Raw genomic sequence first — 22,216 nt, 5'->3', positions numbered from 1 at the left:
GTTCAGTGCAGTAAAAATCATTCCGTTCACTCATGGGCTTTATTTAACTGAGGACTAAGGCTGAGTTGTGTGCAGATCCTTTGCACCAGACATACAGAGCTTTCTGTTCTCTACTTATGTACAGTGAGGACCACTGGGATCCGAGTAAAGGATGTGATAAAAGGTCTGAAGGTACCTCCTAAAAACAAAATGTTGCTCATGAAATTAAAGGATGATGATTTTTAATGGACTTGGAAACGTTCTGCAGTCCTTTTGGTAAAAGCAAGAAGTCCTAACCTACCTCAGGCTTCCTCATCCTGCCTTTTAACTGAACTGCTTTTCCAGCATTGCACGTGTGATAATTGAAGGAGTAATTGTTGCAAGCTTGAAGGATATTTATGTGCAATTCCTGAATTGTCCACTGATGCTAAATTAAGCCTTTTGGTCTTCGAACTTGGTTTTCTCAACTCTTCATTCAGTTCGTCAGCTGAACCCTCGTGCTTGATGCAGAGCTCATTTTGTCTTGGGAAAGTCTTCGTTCTTCCACTTTCCCCAGCCTTGAAGACAAACCAGAACTTCAGGGGAGCAGTGTGCAGCTGAAGCAATTTCCGTGAGTTCATGTAAGTGAAAACCACTGCCAGCATGAAAATCCTGGCTAGCAATTAAGGGAATGTGACAGCTTCACCAGTCTGTTACATAAATGCTACTGAGCGCAGGGCTTCCTCCTGTCATTAGCTGCAGCGAAGACAATGGGGCTACACAGAGTGGAGCCCTACTCCGATGATAAATGTTTGCATTTCCAATTAGCGCTGAACTGTTGTGGCATTTCCCCCTCGGTCTAATTGAGGCTTTTGGGCAGCTTCACCCACTAACGATGCTGGTGTTTTCTTGCTCTGCAGTTTCCCATTGGAAAGGGAGTTGGATGGAGTTGGAAAGGATTTGACCCTTAAAACATAGGATTCCTCATTGCAGAGATCTGGGTGCCTCTTCTCAGAAAAATTCACCTTTTTCAGGTTATTACAAATTTTCTGCAATTTACATACTGTGGCTCATTGCTAACCATTGCCCTACAGTGTCCTCTGTGGATGTGGGATGTTTCTGCCTTGACCTGGCCACTTTTTAGTTTTCTGATGTTTTTCTCATCCTTGCCCCTGTTGCTAAATAGCAAATGCCAAATCTCTGCATTTATCAAGAGGTAGGCACACATGCTGTGATCTTGCAGATACGGATGTGTATTTAAAACCTGAGTAAGACGTTCAGGATCAATACAGCTATTTACCTTCGAAATCTGCTCTCAATTCCTTCAGGCAGGTGCTTATTAGAAAGTTTTATAGTTGAACGAAGCTGTATATTTTTAGATTTACACAAAATATCTGTCTCATGCCAGACAAATCCCATTTAGCAAACCTTGCTCAGCTCACGTTATCAGTATTGTCCATTACAAGGGGTGTTAATCCTGTAGAAGAGTTTGTCATCCTCCACGGCTTACAAGCACCCTTTCCATTTTGACCAGAGGTGTAGAGAAGGAGATTTCCATTTGAGCTACACCGTGGAAGTGGGAGGTTACTCCTTGTACTAGTAATTATTCCACATTAGGGGATAATGGGGCTTAATTCTGAGCTCTGGGTTCATCTTCTGGGTTGGAAATTTTGCAATGGAGAAATGATTCGTAATTTGGTAGCTTTCAGTGCTTTTGCTGCTAGTATGCAGTTGGACGCGGAGCCAAATAGCTTACGTGGAGAGCAGCGGTGGTGTGTTTAACTTGTGTTTTAATATATTTTCTTTATGATGCATCTAGTCATTTCCTCCGGAACACAGATTTCCTCCAGGAAACCTGCTTATTCAGGTTCTGGGTATGGTTTAATATAAAAGGCCTTTATTTTCACCACCCTGTTTAGCAAGCTCTGACTCTGCTCGCTCCTTTGACTTCTGCACTCGAAGCTGTGCCGTGCCGTGGGAGCTCGAGGGGAATGGGAGCCAAGGCTGCTCCATACCACGCCGGGAAAAGGAGCCTGCACCGGCATCTGCAGCAGCAGGCTTGCTCGTTCAGGCATGTAGCAGGGGGCTGGGAGATGGCATTTCTGGAGAGGAGGAAAGAAAGGGGATGATTTGTGGGCTGAGAACTTCTAAAATATGCTCCTCTTGGTTCCTTCTGTCTCAGATTGGATTTTTAGATTTTTTTTTAACATGGATGCAGTTTTTTTCTCGTGGGGTGTTAATGCTGTTACAGGCTGCTACAGAGGGATGGGAAGAGCTGTAGCCAGGCTCTGCAGCCTCCTGGAGCTGCTCGGGCGCAGGTAAGGTGAGCTCATCGTGGACTGCAGGTATTTGGGCATGGGTTGTGCAACACTTCTTGTCTGCCGCTGCCAGTTATTCACGAAACAACCAAAGCGAAGTTGAAGCAGGGCAATTTGAGCTGGCATTGCCTCTCTGCAGTGCTGGATTTGAGCCTAATCCAGTGGAAAGGGCTTGACCTGCCTGGATGCTACTGAAACCTTCCCTGTGTCTGGGTCACTGTAACAGTTACCACGCGTGGGTCCGTGCCGTGGAGGCTGGTGAGGGCTGCACTTTGATTATTTAAAGCAGAACAAAAATCGTCTTCCTTAGCTTGAATGAAAGGAGAACTCTGCTCTGTTGCTAGGAATCGAGCGGTTATAATTAGGCTGCTCTTCCTTCGAAGCCTATCTATCCGTGTGGTGCGGTGGGTTGGCACGTATCGCTGCCCAGGAGGAGGTTTTGCAGATCTCCTGCCCTAAAGTGGTGCCCGCTGTGGTCCCGATGCTGTTCTTCTGCAAAACACAGCCTGCGGGATCTCACCAGCAGCTCTTGCAGTTAGCCCAAATGAATGGGGTTGCATTAAAAAGCGATGTTTAAAAGGACCCTCCTGCCTTTTGGCTTTTAAAATTCCAAGCTGGGGACTCCTCCGGCATTCCTGTTGAGTTGTAACTGATCCATTATCCTTTATGTCTAGTGCTATGGAAATGGGGCTGGCAGGGGAGCAAGTCTGCAACCAGGAGTTGGCCCTGGGCCATGAGAGTGTCTCCTTCTGCCCCCTTCTCATCCCCACCCACTCGGGTTGCAGGAGTGGATACATTCCCTTCTAAATGTGTAATTTTTTAAAAGTGATTTAATTATTGCTTCATTTGATTTAGTGTTTTTATCAGCGTCTTTAGGTGCCTGCAGCAGCAGCAGGGCTCTAACAGGTGAATCCTAGAGACGGACAAGTAAGCACTGTTGCTTTCTAATTCTTTATTAATTACAACTTTGCTAAAACTCGTTTTTCTCCTTATTTAGGAATTATTCACATGTAAATGTTGAGTCTGGGCTGATGCACTGATGGCCCTTGACTTTTTGTTTAATTGGTACGCTTGCACAGCACTCAGATATGCAGTAAGTGGTGGGGGGGTCAGCTAGATGCTCCAGTTACTGTTTTGTTTTGTTCTTTTTTTTTTTTTTTTTTTTCCCAATCATTTCTAACTGTGACCATCAGTCTGCCTTCCCCTGGGACGTCTGGCTGGCTGCTGCCCATTTCTGTGGCAGTGTGTGTCCCAGATCCCCATCCGCTGTCTGCTGGAGGATGTGGACATGTGTCCTGCCTCCTTTCCAGGTGGAACACGCTTGGGGTGCCTTTCTTTCAATGCGAGACTGTGCTCGGGACTGCAGCTTAATCCCACGTGAAGTGAAAATGAAAAGAAAAAATGAATGAATGTCTTTTCATCCTGTGTTGAAACCCAGCTGGTAAACGGTGCCGTTAATTTTCTGCTGGGATTTGTGTGAAAGCGTGACACACGGGGAGGGAATCTCGGCTGCTTGCAAAGTGTTTGAACAAAGCAGGGGCCAGCCTTTCGACTGTGACAGTGCAAGGAGGAAGGAGATTTTAACTGTCTGTGTGCACGAGCAGGCTCCAGCCAGGGAGTGAAAGGATACAGGGACGCTGGTGCAGAGGTAAAGTGCTTGCTGTGATTAGGATCAACTCACTTAAAGGTAGCCTTTTACCTTTTTTTAATGGTCAAGACTTTTTTTCCTCATTCACAACAACAGAAAAACATCATTTCAGAAAAATATGAGATTTCTTTCTGGCAGTAGGCAGAGTTGGGGGAAAAAAAGTAAAAAAGTTGCTGAGCATCTCCCTTCCCCCTCTCTTGTTTAATATAGTTTATTCGTCTGGAAGTTGCAGTGAGTAACTTACAGCTACTGCCTTGCCAGACTGCATGAATTATAGATGGCTCTTTTATGAGTTTTTGTGTTGACTCCAGCAATTAGTATGCGTTGGACATAGTTATCTTTATGGCATCTACTGTAGCGTAGGTTTCAGCTCCTGTGACTTTTTAATTACTTTCTGTTTTAGCAATCAGTCACTCGCCTGTCTTGCTAAAGGAATGCAAAGAAAACACAACTGGCTAGATAGAAACTTGCAGTTCACCGTGGAGCATCAGGTTTGAAGTGAGCTGGTTTGCCAGAGGGAAAAATGGCATAAATAAAGGATCTTTGTTCTCATTTTTTGTTTCTTTTGTGTACGTCACATGCAGTAGTGCCACGAGGCTCCACATAATATCAGGGTCCTGCTCTGCTGGATGAACAGCTGAGGAGCCTGGGCCTATGGTTACAGGCAAGCTAGAGGCAGACAGTACATGAATCGAAGGCTTATCTACTTCATGCTGATGAGCAGACTTGATCAGATCTGCACACATGCGCGTACTCTGAACTTTTGAACGCCGCTGCTGGCACCTTGGGTGTTGCCTCCTGTTCCAGGAACGCCTCTTGCCCCGTCTTGAAGCGCTGAGCGGTTTCCTGAGTCTCTTGCCTCCTTGTGTGTGGTTGTCTGTCACTTCTGCCTGTCTGCAGAAGCGTGTTGTAGATGTGAAAAGGGAGTTTGTCAGCTCTGCTGTTTGGCTCTGTCGAGGCTGGGGTAAGCAAATGGGCTTCAGAAGCTGATGAAGAGATCGCAAGGCTGTGATGACTTGGCTCATGGCAGTCCTAGATTGCAATATGTAATAACTTCTATTTCTTTGAGTACTGTGTGCTGAAACAATTGGGGCTTCTGACTTCGAGTACTTCTGAATAGCTGCAGAAATCCTAGTGCTGTCTGTGTGGTTTGGTTTGACTACAGGTGTTTTAATATGTAGTAGACTATAATCGTGCCTGCATTACAGAGCACTCCCTCATCTGCCTGCCGTTGAAAAGTTCACATGCTGTTTAACCGTTCCCATTGTTCCTTTATAGCCATGCCACCAAAACGTAGCATGAATTTCTGGAGGATTATAGCACGGTCACGCTGGTGTGGAGAAGGAAGGAAGCTCGATCCAGTGACGCTTTGCATTCCTGTCATGATGGATCGTGAGGCGCGGGGCGACTCACGTCAGCACCGCTGCTCTAAAGCTAGGCCGCCTGCTGAATTTTAGCAGGGCTTTTACACGAGGGGAGCTGTTTAGCTTCTGCTTATGTGTGAGCTGGTAGGAGGTTATTTTAGGGAGAAAAGAATTTGCACAGTCAACTAGGCTATGGTGAGGGAAATGGCTGCCATCTTAGTAGGCGCCGTCAGTGCTGCAAGGCCCTGCAGAGCTGCGTGGGATCCTCTCAGGGCAGGAGTTCATCCAAAAACTTTGAAGTTGACAAAATTTTAAAGTATAACAAAGACGGCTAGCTTAATTTGGGGGTAAACTGTATCTCCATATCACAGTGGGAGGACTCATGTAAGCAGGATCTTGTATTTCCCTCCCCCCCCCCCCTTCATTTAAATACATTGTGGAAAAAAATTTTTCGGGAACCCTCTAGGATAGTACAGCTTATTGCAAGGAACGACTGCTGTAGAGCCAGGCTCTTAATTTTGTGGCTTGAAGGATTTCTCCCACCCACTATCTCCAAACAGCTTAAATACCTCTTATAACACACAACGTAAGGCTTTGATGACGAGACTTCTGGGGACTCGAGCCATGGAGAAGGAAGGAGGGGCTGTACTGTAGACTTTGCCCACGTGAAAGCTGCACTTATCAAATAGGTATAAACAAGTATTGTCCGTTAAAATATGTAACTTCTCGGTAGTTAGTTTCTCATTCCGGGAATAACGCAATGTAAACAAGAGCTTGTACTGCCAGTGTTTCCAGCCCTGCGGTGAAACAGTAAATCACTTGTGCTCCATCCTTTCTGACTGAGGGGTTTTGAAAAACTTGCACTAAAGAAACTGAAAGCAGATGTCCCTGGGGTTTTGTAGACTGGTGGAGCTGGGAAGAAGGATGCTTGACAACCTGAGGTTTTTCTTAGGTTTTCGTGGTCTTTATTTTTTTTTTTTATGTTCTCTTTTTCCTTCCCCCAGTGCTGCAGCAACTTCTGCCTGTCATCTGGGGATTTTCCCTCCTCCTCTCACTTCTTTTTCTCCAGCCTAGAGCCACTTGCTCTTATGTTCTGTTCTGTCTACCATCCTTCTGCGGCTGCCAAATTTGCCAGTTGGGTTTTAGTTCAGACTTTTTTTTCCCCTGCTTAGATGGGGAGAACAGTCCCTTGCCCGCTGCATGCTGTCAGTCCACCTGCCACTTATTTCTGCTTAGTTTTACGCCGGAGAACGGCACGAGGCTGAAGTAAGAGCGATGGGAGATGCACAGGGCACGTGTCAGAGCACGCCCAGACAAATGCACAGCAAATTTCCCCGACCCCAGCCCTCCCAAATGCCAGAACTGCCCCACTATGAAAACGAATACCCCAAATGCCAGTCTGTAATTTAAAATTCCATTGCCCAATTTGGTTGGGATAGGAATTTGGCAGGGATGGGATCAAACTTTAAAAGCCTTCTGTGTCTGGAGGCTTGTCCAAAGTGGTCTGTGCACCACTGCCAGCCCTTCTGTTTAAGAGCACGTGCAAAGAAACCAAATATGTGAAGAAGGGGGATCTTGCAGACCAACCTTGCTTTCTGCAAGGTCTAACCTGTTGCTCGTGAGTGACTTCTGTTACTCAGTATTTGCTTTTCTTGACTCCATGCAGCAAAGGAAATTGGAGAAAAGCATGCCCTGGGGCCAAATCGTGCTAGTTAGGCTGAACATCAGTAGCTTGGCCAAAGAAGACTGAAGACTCACTGGGCTTAGGACCTCGGTGTGGGTTTGGGATCTGTTTGAAGTGTGACCCAGGGTATTAAAATCCACTTCGGTGCGGTTCCTTCGAGTCCATCCTGTGGAAAAGCAGCTCCCTGGAAGCCAGTAGCGGTTTTGGCCTTGTAACCCAACTTCTCTCTTGCAGAGAACAAACCACTTCTGACTTTCTGCTACCACATAATTCTCCCTGAGCGAACGTCTTCCCTTTTTGCAGAAAGCTGGTGAGCTGCTTTTCCACCCAAACAAAATTCTTTCTCTTTTGGTTTCTGTCCTTTGGTTAACTCCCAACTTTCTTTTGAGAGCTCAATGCGAGCGAATTTCAGCTTCCAGAAGGATCCCACTGCAGCCGGGCTGCGTCTGAAGTAATGTTGAGCTCATTTGGGTGGAACAAGCTAGTTGTTGCCGAATAATCTATTACCCTGTTCGAAAGCTTCCGTCTTTAAATCCGCACAGCAGGGATTATTTACTTAAGGATTAATGTGCATGTCGAGGATCCAGTTTTGTTTGACCCTTGCAACGGAACAAAATGCAGTCAACTTTCTGGCTGCTTGAATTGCGCTTGAAGTGGCAGAAAATCCAGGGCCAGCTTGGGACCAGTGCTGTGTTGGAGAAGACGAGGATGCAGCTCTGCTCCTTCCTGACCATCTCCCTCTGCAGCAGTTGAGCTGATTTTGAGCGATGGAGCCCGAGCGGCCGCATCAAAGCTCTTTGACTGCAGACGTCAATCTCTCTTCATCATGTTACTGCCTGTGCTGGGGGCTGATGCAAACCCGTTGACGTAGATTTTGGTGGAATTAGTATGGATCAGAGAGGTCTTAGCTGGTTGGCTTCTCTCAAGTATCGCTGCTCTCTGCTACTTTTATTTACTTATTTACTCACCCCATATTTCTGTTCCATGGGGTTGGCTGTGTCCTGAAACAAGGTTTTTATGGTAATAATTGGAAGACTTGAATATAGTCTTGGTAACAGAAATAATTCGGAGCTTGAGTAGAATTTGTTGTGCTGACATTTGGTTTGTGTTGTTTTAAGGTTCAGCTTTGGTTGAAAATGCTTTTCTTTTTTTTTTTTTTTTGATAAAATGCGATTCTAGTTTGCAAACAAAAAGCCCACTTCTTATGTCTTGTCTTTCTCCTTCTCCTAGTAACAGCCTCTACATCTGAAGATGTCCAACAATGGAGTTGAAACAGAAGACAAACCGCCTGCTCCTCCGATGAGAAACACCAGCACCATGATTGGATCGGGAAGCAAAGACGCAGGGACTTTGAACCATGGCTCAAAACCTCTGCCTCCCAACCCAGAAGAAAAGAAAAAGAGGGACCGATTTTACCGATCTATTTTACCGGGAGATAAAAGTACAGTATTTTGACTTTTCTTATAAACCTTCTGTCTCCATTTTGTTCTGACCTTAGTAAAAACCTAGTGCTTAACAGTGGTTTAGAAGATAATTTATTCTTGTTTCTTGCACTGCCAGCTTGGTCGTTTTTGGGTACATAAAATGCTGGCTGTAGATCTGTTTTCTTAATGATTAATCTTGCCACAATTAATCCATTTTTCTTAATCTGTTTTCGTGTTGTTTTTTTTTTTTTTTTCTTAAATTATGAGAATAGCATCCTGAAGGGTGGCACTAGCTCTGCCTTCTCCCACCCTGACGTGTCCTTAATGGTCTTGAAAACCATAGAAACACTGGTACCAGGTACAGGTTGGTCAGTCAAAGCTGGAACTGGCAGTTCCTTTGGTGGGGAAGGAGAAGTTTTTTGCTTGTTTGTTATTTTAAACAGCAAATAATTTGAGTCAAGCATGACTAACTGAATGTCTCCTGCCAGGCCTGTCATATGTTACTGCACGGTCTGCTGTGAAAAGCCTACAGTCAAAGGTGTAATCTCTCATTTATTCTAGAGTTTGGGTCAAGCATTGTCTATTTGCTGTTATGAATAATTTGTCACTGCAAATTCTTGCACGTTTCTTGTGAAAGGAAGGAATTTTCTGCCATTATAGGGACTGTAGCAGATGGAAATTGAGATAGGAGCTGTGAACTATATATGAAATTCTAATTTTTAATGATCAGGATAATTTAAAAACTCTCATAAATCTTGAAGTAATGTAAGAAAAAAAAATGTCTTTTCTAATATCTGCTGGTTTCTTTTTATATCTGACCCATTTTGTGGAGTTCCTCTTTCTAAATCAGGTTTTTGCACTGTGTTGCAGCAGTATCCAGACACTGGATAACTAAAGTAAAGTTTAAGTATCTGCAAATTCCTGGCATTCAGGAGAGAAGCTGCCTTTTAGACTTTTTTTTTTTAGCAAAAAGGCTGATTGGAGTGATGCTTCCACTAACAAAATAACAGAGATGTATGGTCTGGGAGAGCTTGGATTGTTTTGCAGACATGGATTTTTAGATTCTGCAGCCCATGAATTCAATATTAAAAGTTTGCAGGGTATCAGTTAGAACTCGCCATTATGTGTAGTAATCCTAAAGAGCTGCAGGATTTTTGTGTTGGCTTACTTAAAAGAGTGTTTTAAAAAATACTTCTAGGCTGGACAGTTGCAGAAAGCAAAGAAATAGATTGAAATGTGCAAGAATAAAAGAAATACTGCATGAAATGCTAGTTTGAACTGGATTTTAAAGGAGAGCTGCAAAAGTGAACAGCTCAGGTAAAGCAACAGACACTGATATTAAGGTTTAAGCCTGTTTGTACTGAAGATTGGCCAATGTGGCAGATGCTTCGAGACACGAGAGATTTTTGTTCAGCCAAGCCCAGCAGAGCCTTCTGTTGCAGTACACCTGCCCAGACTGGAGTGGTTGCTTCTGTCCTCTAATTCCCGTCGAGCAAAAACTAACCTTAACATCATCGCCTTCACTTTGGATTGGTTGGTTTTCATCTCAGGAATGTTTTTCTAATCTCATGACGACAAGTAAATTCCCAAGGCCTCCTGCTGCTTAACTGCTAGTAAAATTCCCAGGTGTTCAGACACTGCCTTTGGCCTTGTGTCTGAATCAAGTGCTCTTTGTTGGCTTGGCTGGACCAAAAGGAGAATTAGTTCCTAGTCAGAGTACTGTAATTCTGGGGGTTTCATGACCTCTGGTGGGGTTGCAAAGAACCCTACCAGAGTTTTTAGCCCTGTGTAGGACCTCAACAGCGTTGAAGTGGTGCTGCCAGCAGGGCTTTGGTGTCTGTGCCTGCAGGACCCTCTTCAGTGGTTGGGGAGAGATGGCACCAACCTGGCAAAGCAAGGCAAGAACATCTCTGCCAGCAGGCTCATGCAGGGGGCTTTAAACTGTGATACTTTGTGGGCAGGGAAGGTGGGGAAGGGGTTGTGCTTTATGCAAAGGCACAGCTCAAATGTGTGGAGTGGAGCAGACAGACCCGGTGAGAGCTTGTGCACCTGGATCAAAGGGGAGGCCAACGAGGGGAGGCGTTTTGAGGGCATCTGCTACAGGTTGCTGAGTGAAGAAGGGCAGCAGTAACCAGAGGAGGTTTGGAAAGCATCTTTTACATCGCACTACACCTGAGGCTGTGGTGTAAAGCACCCATGGGGCTTCAACGCTGGCCCTCATGAACTTCTGTGTAGTTATATTGCCTTGCTAGGCTGCTTTGAAGCATCATGTTCAGCCTGCAGAAGGTAGGGTGCTGTTTCTAGTTCTGATTTCCTCTGTCCCAGCCTAACCACCCGAATCTGGTATGTAAAAAGCAAGTTGGCTGTAACATCAGGGGGTCCTCTCCACCTGCATGCAGAGCTCCCGTGATTTCTTGCTTTCAGCAGGAGCTGTGAGCCCGCAAGCCTTCTTGGGTTCGGGACTCATCCATGACCTACTTGGGGGGAGAAACTGGGCTTTGGCTCGCATATGGCACACGCTGTTCTTCTGAGGTTTGCTGAGCTCAGCTGCTGATTCACGCAGAGGCAGGATGTTAACCACGAGGCGGTGCAGCGCCTGGGAGCCCCTTCTGTGGTGATTACGCTGCCGCGGATGTGTGGTATCCTGCCTCTCAGACAGGGGAGAGCTTCCCCACCGCTGAAGAGTATCTTCCTCATCTCTGCATGCTCCAGGATGGGCTTTCAGGCTTTGCTCTGGCCTTTCGTGCTTTCTGGGTGCAGCTCAAGTTGCCAGAGCATCGTGGTGAAACGCTACGGGCGGCTCTTGTAACAGCATCAGATATTTGAGGTTTGGACTGAGAAGGTGGTAAGATGTGGCAGGGGATAAAGCACTCGGTGGTAGGTAGGCCTTAAGCAGATACAAGTTCTCCTTTATTTTACTTTAGTTAAGAATCTTCAGGGCTTTTTGACTCACTGCAGGGATAATATAATCACTGTCGAGGGGATTAAGCGTTTAGCAAGATGGGGAGTGCCCGTCTCTTTAGTTCTTTTTAGCTCATGCCTCCATGGCATAAATATCTGCTCCAAAAAGCAATTATATTGTTAGTGTCTGAATACATTTAGGCTTCTAGATCTATTAGATTTGGGATCAAAAGCTTCTGAAGTTTATTGTCTCCTGGGAATCCTAGGGGATTCACACGAATTCATGTTCACATGATGCTCTAGTTCAGTCAGGGCACTGTAAAACCTTGACTGTGGCACCCAGGCATATCCCAAAAAGTACACAGAGGAATTATGGTTTCACCCACTGTTACAGTTGTTATATAAATGTTATAGCTGAGGCAAGATGATTTTAGCAAGGGTTTGGGCTGTAGTCTCCTGTTCTGAGTAAGTTTGGGGTTGGCACTCATTTCAGTTTGCTGGCTGAATGGGTTTTGTTGGGATTTGGAGGTACAATGGGGTGCTCAGGAGGTCCAAATGAAGAAATCAAGACACTAAATGTGTTGATTTCTGGATAGCAAGTCATGCCCTTTACCTATTTTATATTTTTCAAGGGATTATGCTCCAGTGTATGGGGAGACGTGGCAGTTGTCCCGGGCAGCGTGGTGCTCGTACAACTGCCCTATTCCCCTTAACCTGAGTTTAATGATTCTGGGCTGGAGCTGACACCGTGCCCTTTGGCTTGGAGCAAGGGGCTGATCCTGTAGACAGGACGATGCAATACGGTGCTTCTGCTGGTTCTCTCTGCATCCCTTTTCCTCTCGCATGCAGCATTTTCCGTTTACCTGCTGGATGCAGCTGCTCAGTCCTTCCTTGGCAGGCCTCGGTGCTGCAGGTACGTGCCATCTGCTAGCCAGCAGCTGCTTCTGGCTGCTGGCTCCCATCTCTGATGGCTCCTCCAGCAATTCAGCTTGCTCTCCTCCTTCCCCTTGGCAAGTCTGTTGCTCTTTTGTGATTCAGCTTCCCCTATCCCCTTTGTTTGAGAGGGGGATCGAAAACAATCTGTTCCTTCTGCGTATCCCCAGCTGAGCATTTGATCCTTTTCTTTCTCCAGAATTGCTCTGTGCTATACTAACTCTGTAACGATGCTCTGTAATGGTGCCAGAGCGCTGGGGAAAACAGGATTTGGTCCTTTGAGGGAAGTGCTGACCATCTCCTTAAATACTTACTGCGCCTTAAATAACTGCAGTATTGAGCATCAGCCTCCCAGGCTCCTGAAATGCCTGAGGTTTGGTATTCAGACTGCCAAAAGTGCATTGGGGAACGTCAGCCACAAAACAAATTCAGTCTGGCTTCAGATCCAACAGATAACAGCTGGGAAACACAAGTGCTTCAGTCACCTCCTCCTGGCTCTACTTATTTTATATTGCAAACAGCGGCAAATCTGGGGTTCTTCCTTAAACTGGTCTCCATTTCTCGACTACAGTAAATATTAAAAGGAAGGTGGCATCTTTAGTATGTCATGAATATGGATAAACTTAATTCGAGACATAATAATCTTGTTTGAAGATCTGACTTTAATATTCGTGGGGTGCATCTGCTTGATTTCCTTTCCTGCCTCTTTATGAGCTCTGCTCCTCACCTGCCAGATTCTGCCCTCTTCCTGCTGTGTGTTCAAACCTCGTTATTGAAACCACATTTAGTTCGGTTTGTGAGCAGGAAAATAGAAATGGTTTATGCTTGTATGAGGTTGTGTAGTAGAAGCACATGTTATATTTGGTTTTCTTTGTGGAGTCTTGTTTTGAGGCCGTAGGAAGAGAGAGACAATATTTTGTCCCTAATATTAAAGGTAAGTTTAGCCAGCACTTTTTATAAATAATCTTTTAATATTTTGCTTAAAAACAAAGAATAATAATTTAAAAAGTCTAGAACTGCATGGCTTCCAGTTACTGCCTTTGTGCTTTTGACTCTGACATACCTAAGTTTGCCTGGATATTTTAGGTAAATAGCTCGTGAGTGCTATTGAGTCTAGCACTGCTGGCTGATACTCAACAAAAACTGGTATTTTGGATACATTACACGCTTGTCCTGTGTTGTAGGACTCTGATTGTTATTGTCCCTGAATGTATCTGCTCTGTATTGAGTTAACAAAGTTCTGTAATTTGCTGTTCTGCCTCAGATCGAAATCCTCTGACTAGCAAAAGCTGAGGGTGGTTGTGTAGGTAAACGAGAAGCTGTCGGGGAGATCATAATTCTTGATGGATTGATGGATTGTTTTTGTTGTTGTCTCTTCCAGCCAATAAAAAGAAAGAGAAAGAGCGGCCAGAGATCTCCCTCCCTTCCGACTTTGAACACACAATCCACGTGGGGTTTGATGCAGTCACGGGGGAATTCACAGTAAGTGATTTGGAGGAAAAGAGAGCTGTGTGGTTTGGCTTATTGCTGGGAGGAGCCAGGACCTATTAATCTTTTATACGGTAATGCTGGAAAGGCTATTACCATCATCTAGTTTGATCTACATCTGTAGAGGCAGCCCACTAATTCCTGCTGAGAGACTGACGGCTTGTCAAGCTTGGCACATCCCAGGAGCCCAGCTTGCCAGCAGACTTTGCCTTTCCTGTTTTTTTGGCTGATGTGGGCAGCAAAATGTGGTATATCTCTCCTCCCTTCCCCTCCCTTCCTCTTCTGGAGCTGGATTAGGTCTACAGCATAGCCTGTGTCCTCCAAACGGAGCTCAGAGGGCTCCCCTTTAGGACGCACGCAGCCGTGCATACCTGTTTGTGCCAGACGTGCATGTGTTGTCCTAAGGCTAAATGGCAGAAACTTTTATGCTTTTTTTTTTTTATTGTCATGCAAAACGGGAGGAAGACAGAGCTGTATTTCATCACACTCCTCTTAATTTGATTGCAAGATAGGATTTAATAGCAGAAGCAGTTGTTCACAGGCGAGCTGGTTTTGGCTGTGTGTAATATATATGTATATTTTTAAGGCATTTTGCTTTTCTAGACTGAACTGTGTGTCCAGTTGTGTTTTGTACATTTAGACTTGGATGTTAACCTGGATGTGCCAGTGAGGTATCACTTCGGGGTGGTGTAGCCAGCAATGCTTCAGAACAGTGAGGGTAATTTTTTTGGTAGAGGACCCCATCATTTACCACTGCGTCGACACAAACACTTGTTCTTCCTGCTGCTGAGAGTCCCAAGCCAGGTTGTACTCCAAATATATTTATTTTTTTGGTTGAAATGCCGTGTCTCTAATGAAATTATGAGCTCTGTATGCCAGGTTAACATCTCTGCTGTCCCAGCTTGGTTACAATAAACACCAAACGTCTATTAGCAAAGAATGCTAGCCCTACATGAAAACCCACACGAATGTTGCTTGTCCATTGTGTCAGATGCTCTACACCACACGTTGCTTCCATAGTCTTTCTTGGATATGTGTAAATATGTATATGTTTGCACGTAAAGATTGTCTTGCTTGAGGAATTTTTTCTCTTACTCTACCTGAGCTGCACCATTGCGTCTGCTCCTTTCTGTCTTTTTGAAACCTGCTATTTCTCTTCCTCTTCTCTCTTCTTTTCTCCCCATTTCCTTTTTAGTATTGACTAACCCCAGGAAGAGTGAGACAGGGGTGCTGCAGCAGGTACGTGTGCTGTGAAGCATTTTAGGCTGGCCGTGGGCTAACGAGGTGCCTGTCCCCACAGGGAATGCCGGAGCAGTGGGCCCGCTTACTGCAGACTTCCAACATCACCAAGCTGGAGCAGAAGAAGAACCCCCAGGCAGTGCTGGATGTGCTGGAGTTTTACAACTCCAAGAAGACCTCTAGCAGCCAGAAGTACATGAGTTTCACAGGTACGTGGAGATCATCTGATATGGCTGCTTTGTCCAGCTTTCTGTTAGTCAATGTATGCAGGGATTTCTTTTCTTTAATCAACAAATGGATCTGTCTTTTCGTGGAAAATGTGAATGAGATTCTCCGGCTGCTCAAGAACTCTCCCTTTAAAATGCTGTTCTGTTAATCCCGATGCCCAGCATAGCTGTAAAAGCAGGTGAACAGGATGAATCCCAAAACACAGATTTTCTAAAGTTTACAGCCTGCATCTGGAAGGCAGAACCTGGATTGTTGACGTTGGATTCCTTGTATGAAAATCCCTGGAGAAAACAGGCAGTTAAGCACTGTAGGAACTCCAGTTTTTGGCTGGGATATTGCTTCATGAGTGTCTCCTCTCCTGTGTGCTGTGATTGAGGAATACTGCTCAGCTGCTAGGTGCTTGATAACTGCTGGCTGGATTCCTCTATAAATCACAGCTGCCAAGGTTTTGTGCCTCCTTTCTATGGATTACCTGCCTACTGGAGAATTCCTGCAGCCATCGCTCTTTTCCCTTTCAATTAATTCTAACTCCTTCCCTTTCTAAACCTTAAGCCCTGCTTTGGTTCTTTAAAGGAGATAGTGCCATGTCACCAGAACAAATAGTACTTAGGAAGAATCCAGGCAGGGATAAAAGCACAATTCTTCCACATATGTGTGGGGATAGCCAAACAAGAAGCCCACCAGTGGATTCTCGGGGTCCTTGCTTGCTATTGCAGGATGGTTTGGTGGCTGGGTCTGAACATCGTGCAGGTCTTGGGCTAGTGCCTCAGCAGGTGATTTAGCACAGCAGATTTTTGCACTTTACTTCCTCCACAAAAGTGCCTGGGGGACCCTGAATGAGATCAGGGTCCCCAGGCTTAAAGATCTCTATAGGAGAACAACCCTAAAATGGTGGAAAACTTGGAAAATAGCTGCCTGGTCTCTTAAGCTTAATTAGATTTGAAACGTTAATCTTGTTTCTGGGCTCGTCTTCCTGAGAGATGCTACAAGCCAAGATTCTCGTTGCTATATCCCAAGATAAGGAATGAGGGATAGGGTGGTCATGAGAGACTAGAGACAGCCTTTTTCAAACATGCTGGGAGTGCAGGAGGAATCTGAAGGCATTTAATAACAAGTCCTAACAGAAGGAGCTTCCTAAGAGGCCCTTGTTTCTTGTCAGCTTGGACACAAACTTTCCTCCACTGCTGTTGTAACCTTGCAGGAGAATCCTGTGTCTGCTTGGGATACAGCATCGATCCCAAAGGGTCGCCACACCTTATGCCCTCTTCTTTTGATAGAAAATGTTGCCTGGTTTTGGGCCTGATTATTTTTCTTAGGGTCCTGGCATCTTCTTAACACTGGGCAGAGGCACAACAGATGCTTGCGGAATTTTAGGTTTAAAAACATATAAAAACTACGAAAAACTACTGGCCATGGAGTTTAGTCTCTGCCTGGAAAGGAGAAGATCAGATTTCTGCCCAAATGAAAAATTTCCTTGTCTGTGTCTTACTTGAGTGTCAGACTTGCTTGTTAAGTTTGTTCTGTCAAACTTGGTTGTGTTTTTTGTTGTTTTTTTCTTTTTCACCTGGGGTTAGGAGTCTAGTTGCGTCTAGTGCCTGTGTAGATCATGGAGAAAGATATTCCCCAAGAGGAATGTGTATGTGTGCACTGCTTCTTTTTCTGTTCTCTCTAAAAAAATAAAAAAAAAAATTCTATGCCAGTTGCCCTTTCCAAAGTGCCTCAAGTTATGCAAGATGATTCCTGGACTTGGGAGGAGCCGTTTTTCCTGCCCCTTCCAAAAGGAGCTTGTCCGTTTTTCCTCTCCCCAGTGCTACTGCATTTACAGTTCATTTATAACTGCATTAATATGTCTCTCTTTCAGATAAATTGGCGGAGGACTATAATTCGTCAAATACACTGGTAAGTCTTCATATCATCTCTTGCATGAGATTTTAAAACTTGCATAGAATATTCTTAGCTACACGTAAACTTTTATTTTGCTTAGTGTTTTAAAATCATCTTAAAGTCTGAACTATACATATCTATGTGGAGAGTACATTTCTAAAAACAGGTAAATTATCCTCAAAGGGCATGCTGCTTGCACATTTTTTCATTAACAGTGGGAGAGTCAAGTAGAAATAAGAGGCTTTATTAGTGAAATAGTCAATAGAAATTAGCAAATTAATGACTGGAAATAATTCTGTTTTTTATAGAAATTGATCTGTTTCTTGATCTGTTTCTTTGGGGTGTGGTAATCTAGAAAATCATAACCACTTTGCTTTCAGGTTTCGTATGGCTCTATAAACATCTGTGATCTAGCACAGTTTAATTACTAACCTGCGAGGTTTGATTGAAGCACTGTTGATTAACCAACCTAATCTCAGCAGAAAGGGAAATAAAATGTTCTCCTCTCTGCTTGACCTTTACTCTGTCCTCACCAGGACAGGCACTGCTCCTGTTGACTTTGCTAGGAGACAGGGCTGAAAAGCTCTGTAATGTTTGTGTACGTCTGCGAGAGAGAGAGAATAAACAAAACTTTCTATTTTAGGGGATTCATAAACCCCTCCCAATTCCCTCATCTCTTACTTTCTTACTGCTGTGATGCTATCAGGAGCTGGCACGTATTGCTCGCTTCTGGAGGCAGCGTATTCCTGTGACCATTTGGGAACCTGCAAAAAGAAAATAAAAATAGTTTTGTCATTCATTATCACATTTCATTGTGCATCAGTCTTCAGGAGCTTAGAATATCAGAGGCAGTTGGATATTAAAATAAATCCTGGAAAAAGCAGTAGTCATCAAGCTGCCTCAGTAGACCGGTGTTTTTTGGAAGATGCTGGGTGGGTAACCTTTAATTTTAGGGAGATTTGGGAAATTACCAGTACATAGACTTCATTTTGTAGTTGTTTTTAATAGACAAAGCTTTAACAATTTAACATTAGGATTCTGATGACTTCAAAAATCTTAGGTTCAGTGAAACTTTACCTCTTCCCCCCCTTATTTCAGAGAGAACTTTATTGCAGTGCTTTAAGAAGTCTTTTTCTGCTGCCACTCTCAGGGAGCTGATGGTAAACAAACTGGAAGCAGGAGTACAAGCAAAACTGGTCTAGTGGGTCGAGGGGCTTGCCAAGTTTATTTTGAAATGTTTGTAGTGTAAAGGATGCCATGAACTTCGAATCCAGAGTCAAATTTTAAAGGTTATGAGTAGCTTTGAGTTCCGATCACAGTGTTGCAAAAAAAAAAAATTCCAGATAATTCTTTCTTAATCACTTATAAAACTTTATAAAAATTCATCATTCCTACCTTATGTAATATTTTCCTTTAGGGTGTTGTTTTCAAAGGGATTTTGAAAGGTTTTACCAGATTCTGCTTCCAGAATACCTCATTGCTTAGTTTTGAGTCTTAATACCAAAGCTGATGTCAACTTGACCTCCCAACTTTTAGAGAAAACATTTAAATTCTGATGTAAATTAAATCACTTGAAGACTGAAATCTCTGATCTGCATGATAAGGGTTTGGAGCAAGCAGCGAGGGAAGAAATAGAGGCAATATAAATAGAGACAGCTACATCCAAACTCAGATGTTATCCTCACAGCAGTCCAGAGTTGCTGGGTCTGTCGTGTGGGTGTCAGGAAGGCAATGTGAGAGCCCAGGGGAGTCGTAAATCCCAGGGAAGAGGATGGGGATCAGACAAGCAGATGACAGCTGAACTGGACATCTAAATATTTCCTGCATAGGCTCAGGACCTTTGGGGCTTGGATTTTTAAGATACTGTAACTTTCTAACCTGTTCTGATTATTATTTTTCTGTGCTTGCTTCAAGGCACTCTCTGTTAGGAGCTTAATCCAACGTTTGTGACTTGTTCATACCAAGAATTTGGGTTTTTATTTTTGCTCTTTGTGTAACCCCATGCAGAATGTGAAAGCCGTGTCTGAGACCCCTGCAGTGCCCTCGGTGTCTGAAGACGAAGATGATGAAGATGATGCAGCTCCACCCCCTGTGATAGCTCCACGACCTGAACACACAAAATCTGTGAGTAGTAATATCTCCTTCAGCACCCCTGCTGCAGTCATGGTCAGGTCTTGGAGTTATCTGTTAGCACTGTAGGTGTAGAAATACATCATTAACAGGGAAAAAAAAAGGATGAATAGAAGTATTTTTAAGTCGTCATCTGCTTTATATTAATATGAATGTTTTTATTCAACAAAATTAGATATACACCCGCTCTGTGATAGACCCTCTTCCTCCTCCTACCAGAGATGTGGCCACTTCTCCTATTCCTTCTCCCTCGGAAAACAACACAACGGCACCTGACTTGCTGGTCAGGAACACAGAGAAGCAGAAGAAAAAGCCAAAAATGTCAGATGAAGAGATCCTGGAAAAATTAAGTATGTCCTTTTTTTTCTTTTTTCCTGAAATCCAAGGTCTTGCTGTAGTGATATCTTAAAACTTTAATAAGTTGAGATGTTTTAATGCTGCTACTCTGAGATCCCTTACTGAAGACTGTGCCCTGTGACTGTGCCCCAAAATTGGGGGCAGATGTATGGGGGGGAGAATAAATGTAAGCTGAGCACCTCTGCTGTCAGCTGAAGTACCCTGGGAGTTACAGATCCTCAGACTGTAAAACGAGCCCTGAATATGTAACATCTCCTTAACCATGAAGTCTGAGACTGTTCCACCTTGTGATATTCCATAGCTCTGGAGCGTGGATGATTTTACTGAAATGTTAGACCTAAGGTGATGAGCAGAGCTTCTTACCATGGCTACAAGATGGAGAGAAAATTAATGCAACCCCAAGTTCATTTTCCATGATATCATTACATTAAATGACTTGGTTATTTTTAAGGGCCCTGACATTGTGTGGATACCTAGTAAATAACTCAAATTAGTGGGTGTTTCTGAGAAAAATTCAAGGCTTACCTTGTCTTTCTGTTGTGTCCTAGTTTCTTTAACAGTCCTGACCTTCAGTTCATGGATTTTATTTAAAGTGTTCCTCAACTGCCTGGCATTATTGGGATATGCTGTGGCAGTATTTGACAGCTGAACAAGTTCTTCTGTGCAATTGATTGCTCTCCTCAGCATGGGCCAGCTTTTGTTAGAGTAGAGCATTTCTCATTCTTTTAATCTGTTAATCCCGTGTTAATTAAATATACGTCGAGCTCATCAGTTTATGTAAATTGTGATCGCACCCCTAAGGTCAGATTACTCTCCTCTGGTGAGAGTTTCCCTCCTAAATGTCATTATTTTGTGAAGCAAAGACAAATATCTGGGTCAAGGGGAATTCTGAGGGTACAACTTAATAAAATGACACGTGGGTGCCTCATTTCTATGAATAAAATGCTAAATTGAATAGATGGCATGTGAATTAATAATTCTTGCTATCTGAAAACCTGCACTTTCAAGACTCGTTGCTTCAAAGCAGCAACTTCCCTCTCTTGCTGAATTAGCAGGACCTTTCCATGAGGATTTGAGCCATTTTGTGAGCAGGTAGGGTAAGCAAGGTCCGTGGCAGGAAAAAGGTACTGTTTTTAATGCAAATACATTCATTTCTGTATTCCCTACCTTTTGGCAACAATGCTGCATTAGTGCAGACATTAATGAATCTTCGCCTGGCTTTTTGGGAGGTAGGAAACGTTCCCCCCTTTTACAAATGGAGAGGATTAAATGGGGCACGACTGACAGCTGCCTCTTGTGACTGCCTTGTGCAAACATTTACCTCATGCATTCAGAACCTTGCAGCCTGCATTAGGCTTCCAGGGAAAGTTTACGAATGTTTGTCCAGAAATGTTTGTCCTTAGGGCAGACAGCATTGCTTCAGTAATTGTGCAGCGGGGTGTATAGAGTCGGATTTTTCTCCCCACCCTCCTCCCCAAACACGAACCGTGTTCCCCTTTCTTACCTCTGTCTGCCCTGAGCCTTGTGGGCTTGGCTGCTGGCCACCGGGGGCTGAAAATAGCCTGCTCTTACTCTGCTTGCTACTGGATTTCTTGGCAAAATGACCACGAGCAGTTTCCTTGCCAGTATGCATCTGTTCAGGCTCAGGCCTAGACCCCGGCGAAAGCAGCACCGTGTGTTGGCTGCTGAAGCAACTTCCAAACACTGCCTCGGAGGCAGATCTGCATCTCCCGATCCTATTAGCCACCCTGGTGCCATTATAGGGCAGACTTGCACCCAGCTGGGTTTTTTTCATGATTTTCCTGTGCGGAGCTCCCTCCTCTCATCCAGAAAACTTTGGGTTGCGTTCTTCATGGCTACCAAACCCACCTCGGGCCTGAGCAGGCCCTCACCACCTCGCAGAGCCCTGAGCGAAGTGCTTTGCCCTTGGAGAGATGCAGGAACAGACTTTGTTTCAGCTGAACAGACACGTCGGGGAAAATGAGCTGAGATTGCCTCAGGGTTTTCTCTAAAACCAGGGCTGCAGTCGCATGGCAACTGAAAGCTGCTGCCCCTTCCCTAGTTTTGGGGCTTCTAATTGAGGAGCTGAACATTGCCCAGGCCAACCTAGTCATTAGGTAACTAATGGCAAGATTTGTGCTGGTATGAAAAAACAGTAAATATTTTTTTCCTGCCAGAAATTGTCTCGGTGTCGTTGTATGAAAAAGTATTTCTAAAATCTTTTTGTTTTCTTTTTTATTGTAGGAAGTATTGTGAGCGTGGGTGATCCAAAAAAGAAGTACACACGCTTTGAGAAGATTGGGCAAGGGTTGGTATATGCTTCATTTCTGTCCTGTACCTTTCCTTATGGAAGGGATCATTGAAACTGGGCTAAGTTAGTTTGCTGGAAAAGCTGATGAGGATTTTTTTTTTGTTCCACCACCCCCACCCCAGCTCTTCTGCCCTTCCCAGCAAAGTTTTGAGTCACAGCGACCGGGCTATTTTGTGCAATTGTGCTTTAATATAAGAAAATATGCCATTAGATGATCGGGTTGCTAAATATAACTGCAGGCAGGGAAGGAACTGCTTATTTTCAGCATGCAAGACAATCTTCAAATCACAGATTTGCCTGCGGAGTTAACTCTCCTCGATGCAGGTTTGGGGTTCTCTCAGCAGGGTGG

The 22,216-nt window shown here is 44.3% G+C and overlaps 1 protein-coding gene across 1 annotated transcript in view; it reads left to right on the top strand.

Annotated features, from left to right (window-relative positions):
* PAK1 (p21 (RAC1) activated kinase 1) overlaps positions 1 to 22,216 on the top strand; it is a 66,311-nt gene that overhangs the window by 28,984 nt on the left and 15,111 nt on the right. Inside the window, exons 3-9 of the mRNA XM_084295310.1 lie at positions 8,203 to 8,413; positions 13,612 to 13,712; positions 15,019 to 15,166; positions 17,047 to 17,084; positions 19,077 to 19,193; positions 19,375 to 19,549; positions 21,801 to 21,864. Coding sequence (XP_084151436.1) covers positions 8,224 to 8,413; positions 13,612 to 13,712; positions 15,019 to 15,166; positions 17,047 to 17,084; positions 19,077 to 19,193; positions 19,375 to 19,549; positions 21,801 to 21,864 — 833 coding nt within the window. The 5' untranslated portion in view covers positions 8,203 to 8,223. The remainder of the gene's footprint in view (positions 1 to 8,202; positions 8,414 to 13,611; positions 13,713 to 15,018; positions 15,167 to 17,046; positions 17,085 to 19,076; positions 19,194 to 19,374; positions 19,550 to 21,800; positions 21,865 to 22,216) is intronic.

The sequence above is a fragment of the Netta rufina genome (assembly GCF_964035555.1).
Source record: "Netta rufina genome assembly, chromosome: 1".
Classification (NCBI taxonomy): domain Eukaryota; kingdom Metazoa; phylum Chordata; class Aves; order Anseriformes; family Anatidae; genus Netta; species Netta rufina.
Note: the sequence above shows the minus strand (reverse complement) of the source record. Positions and strands in the feature narration are given on the sequence as shown.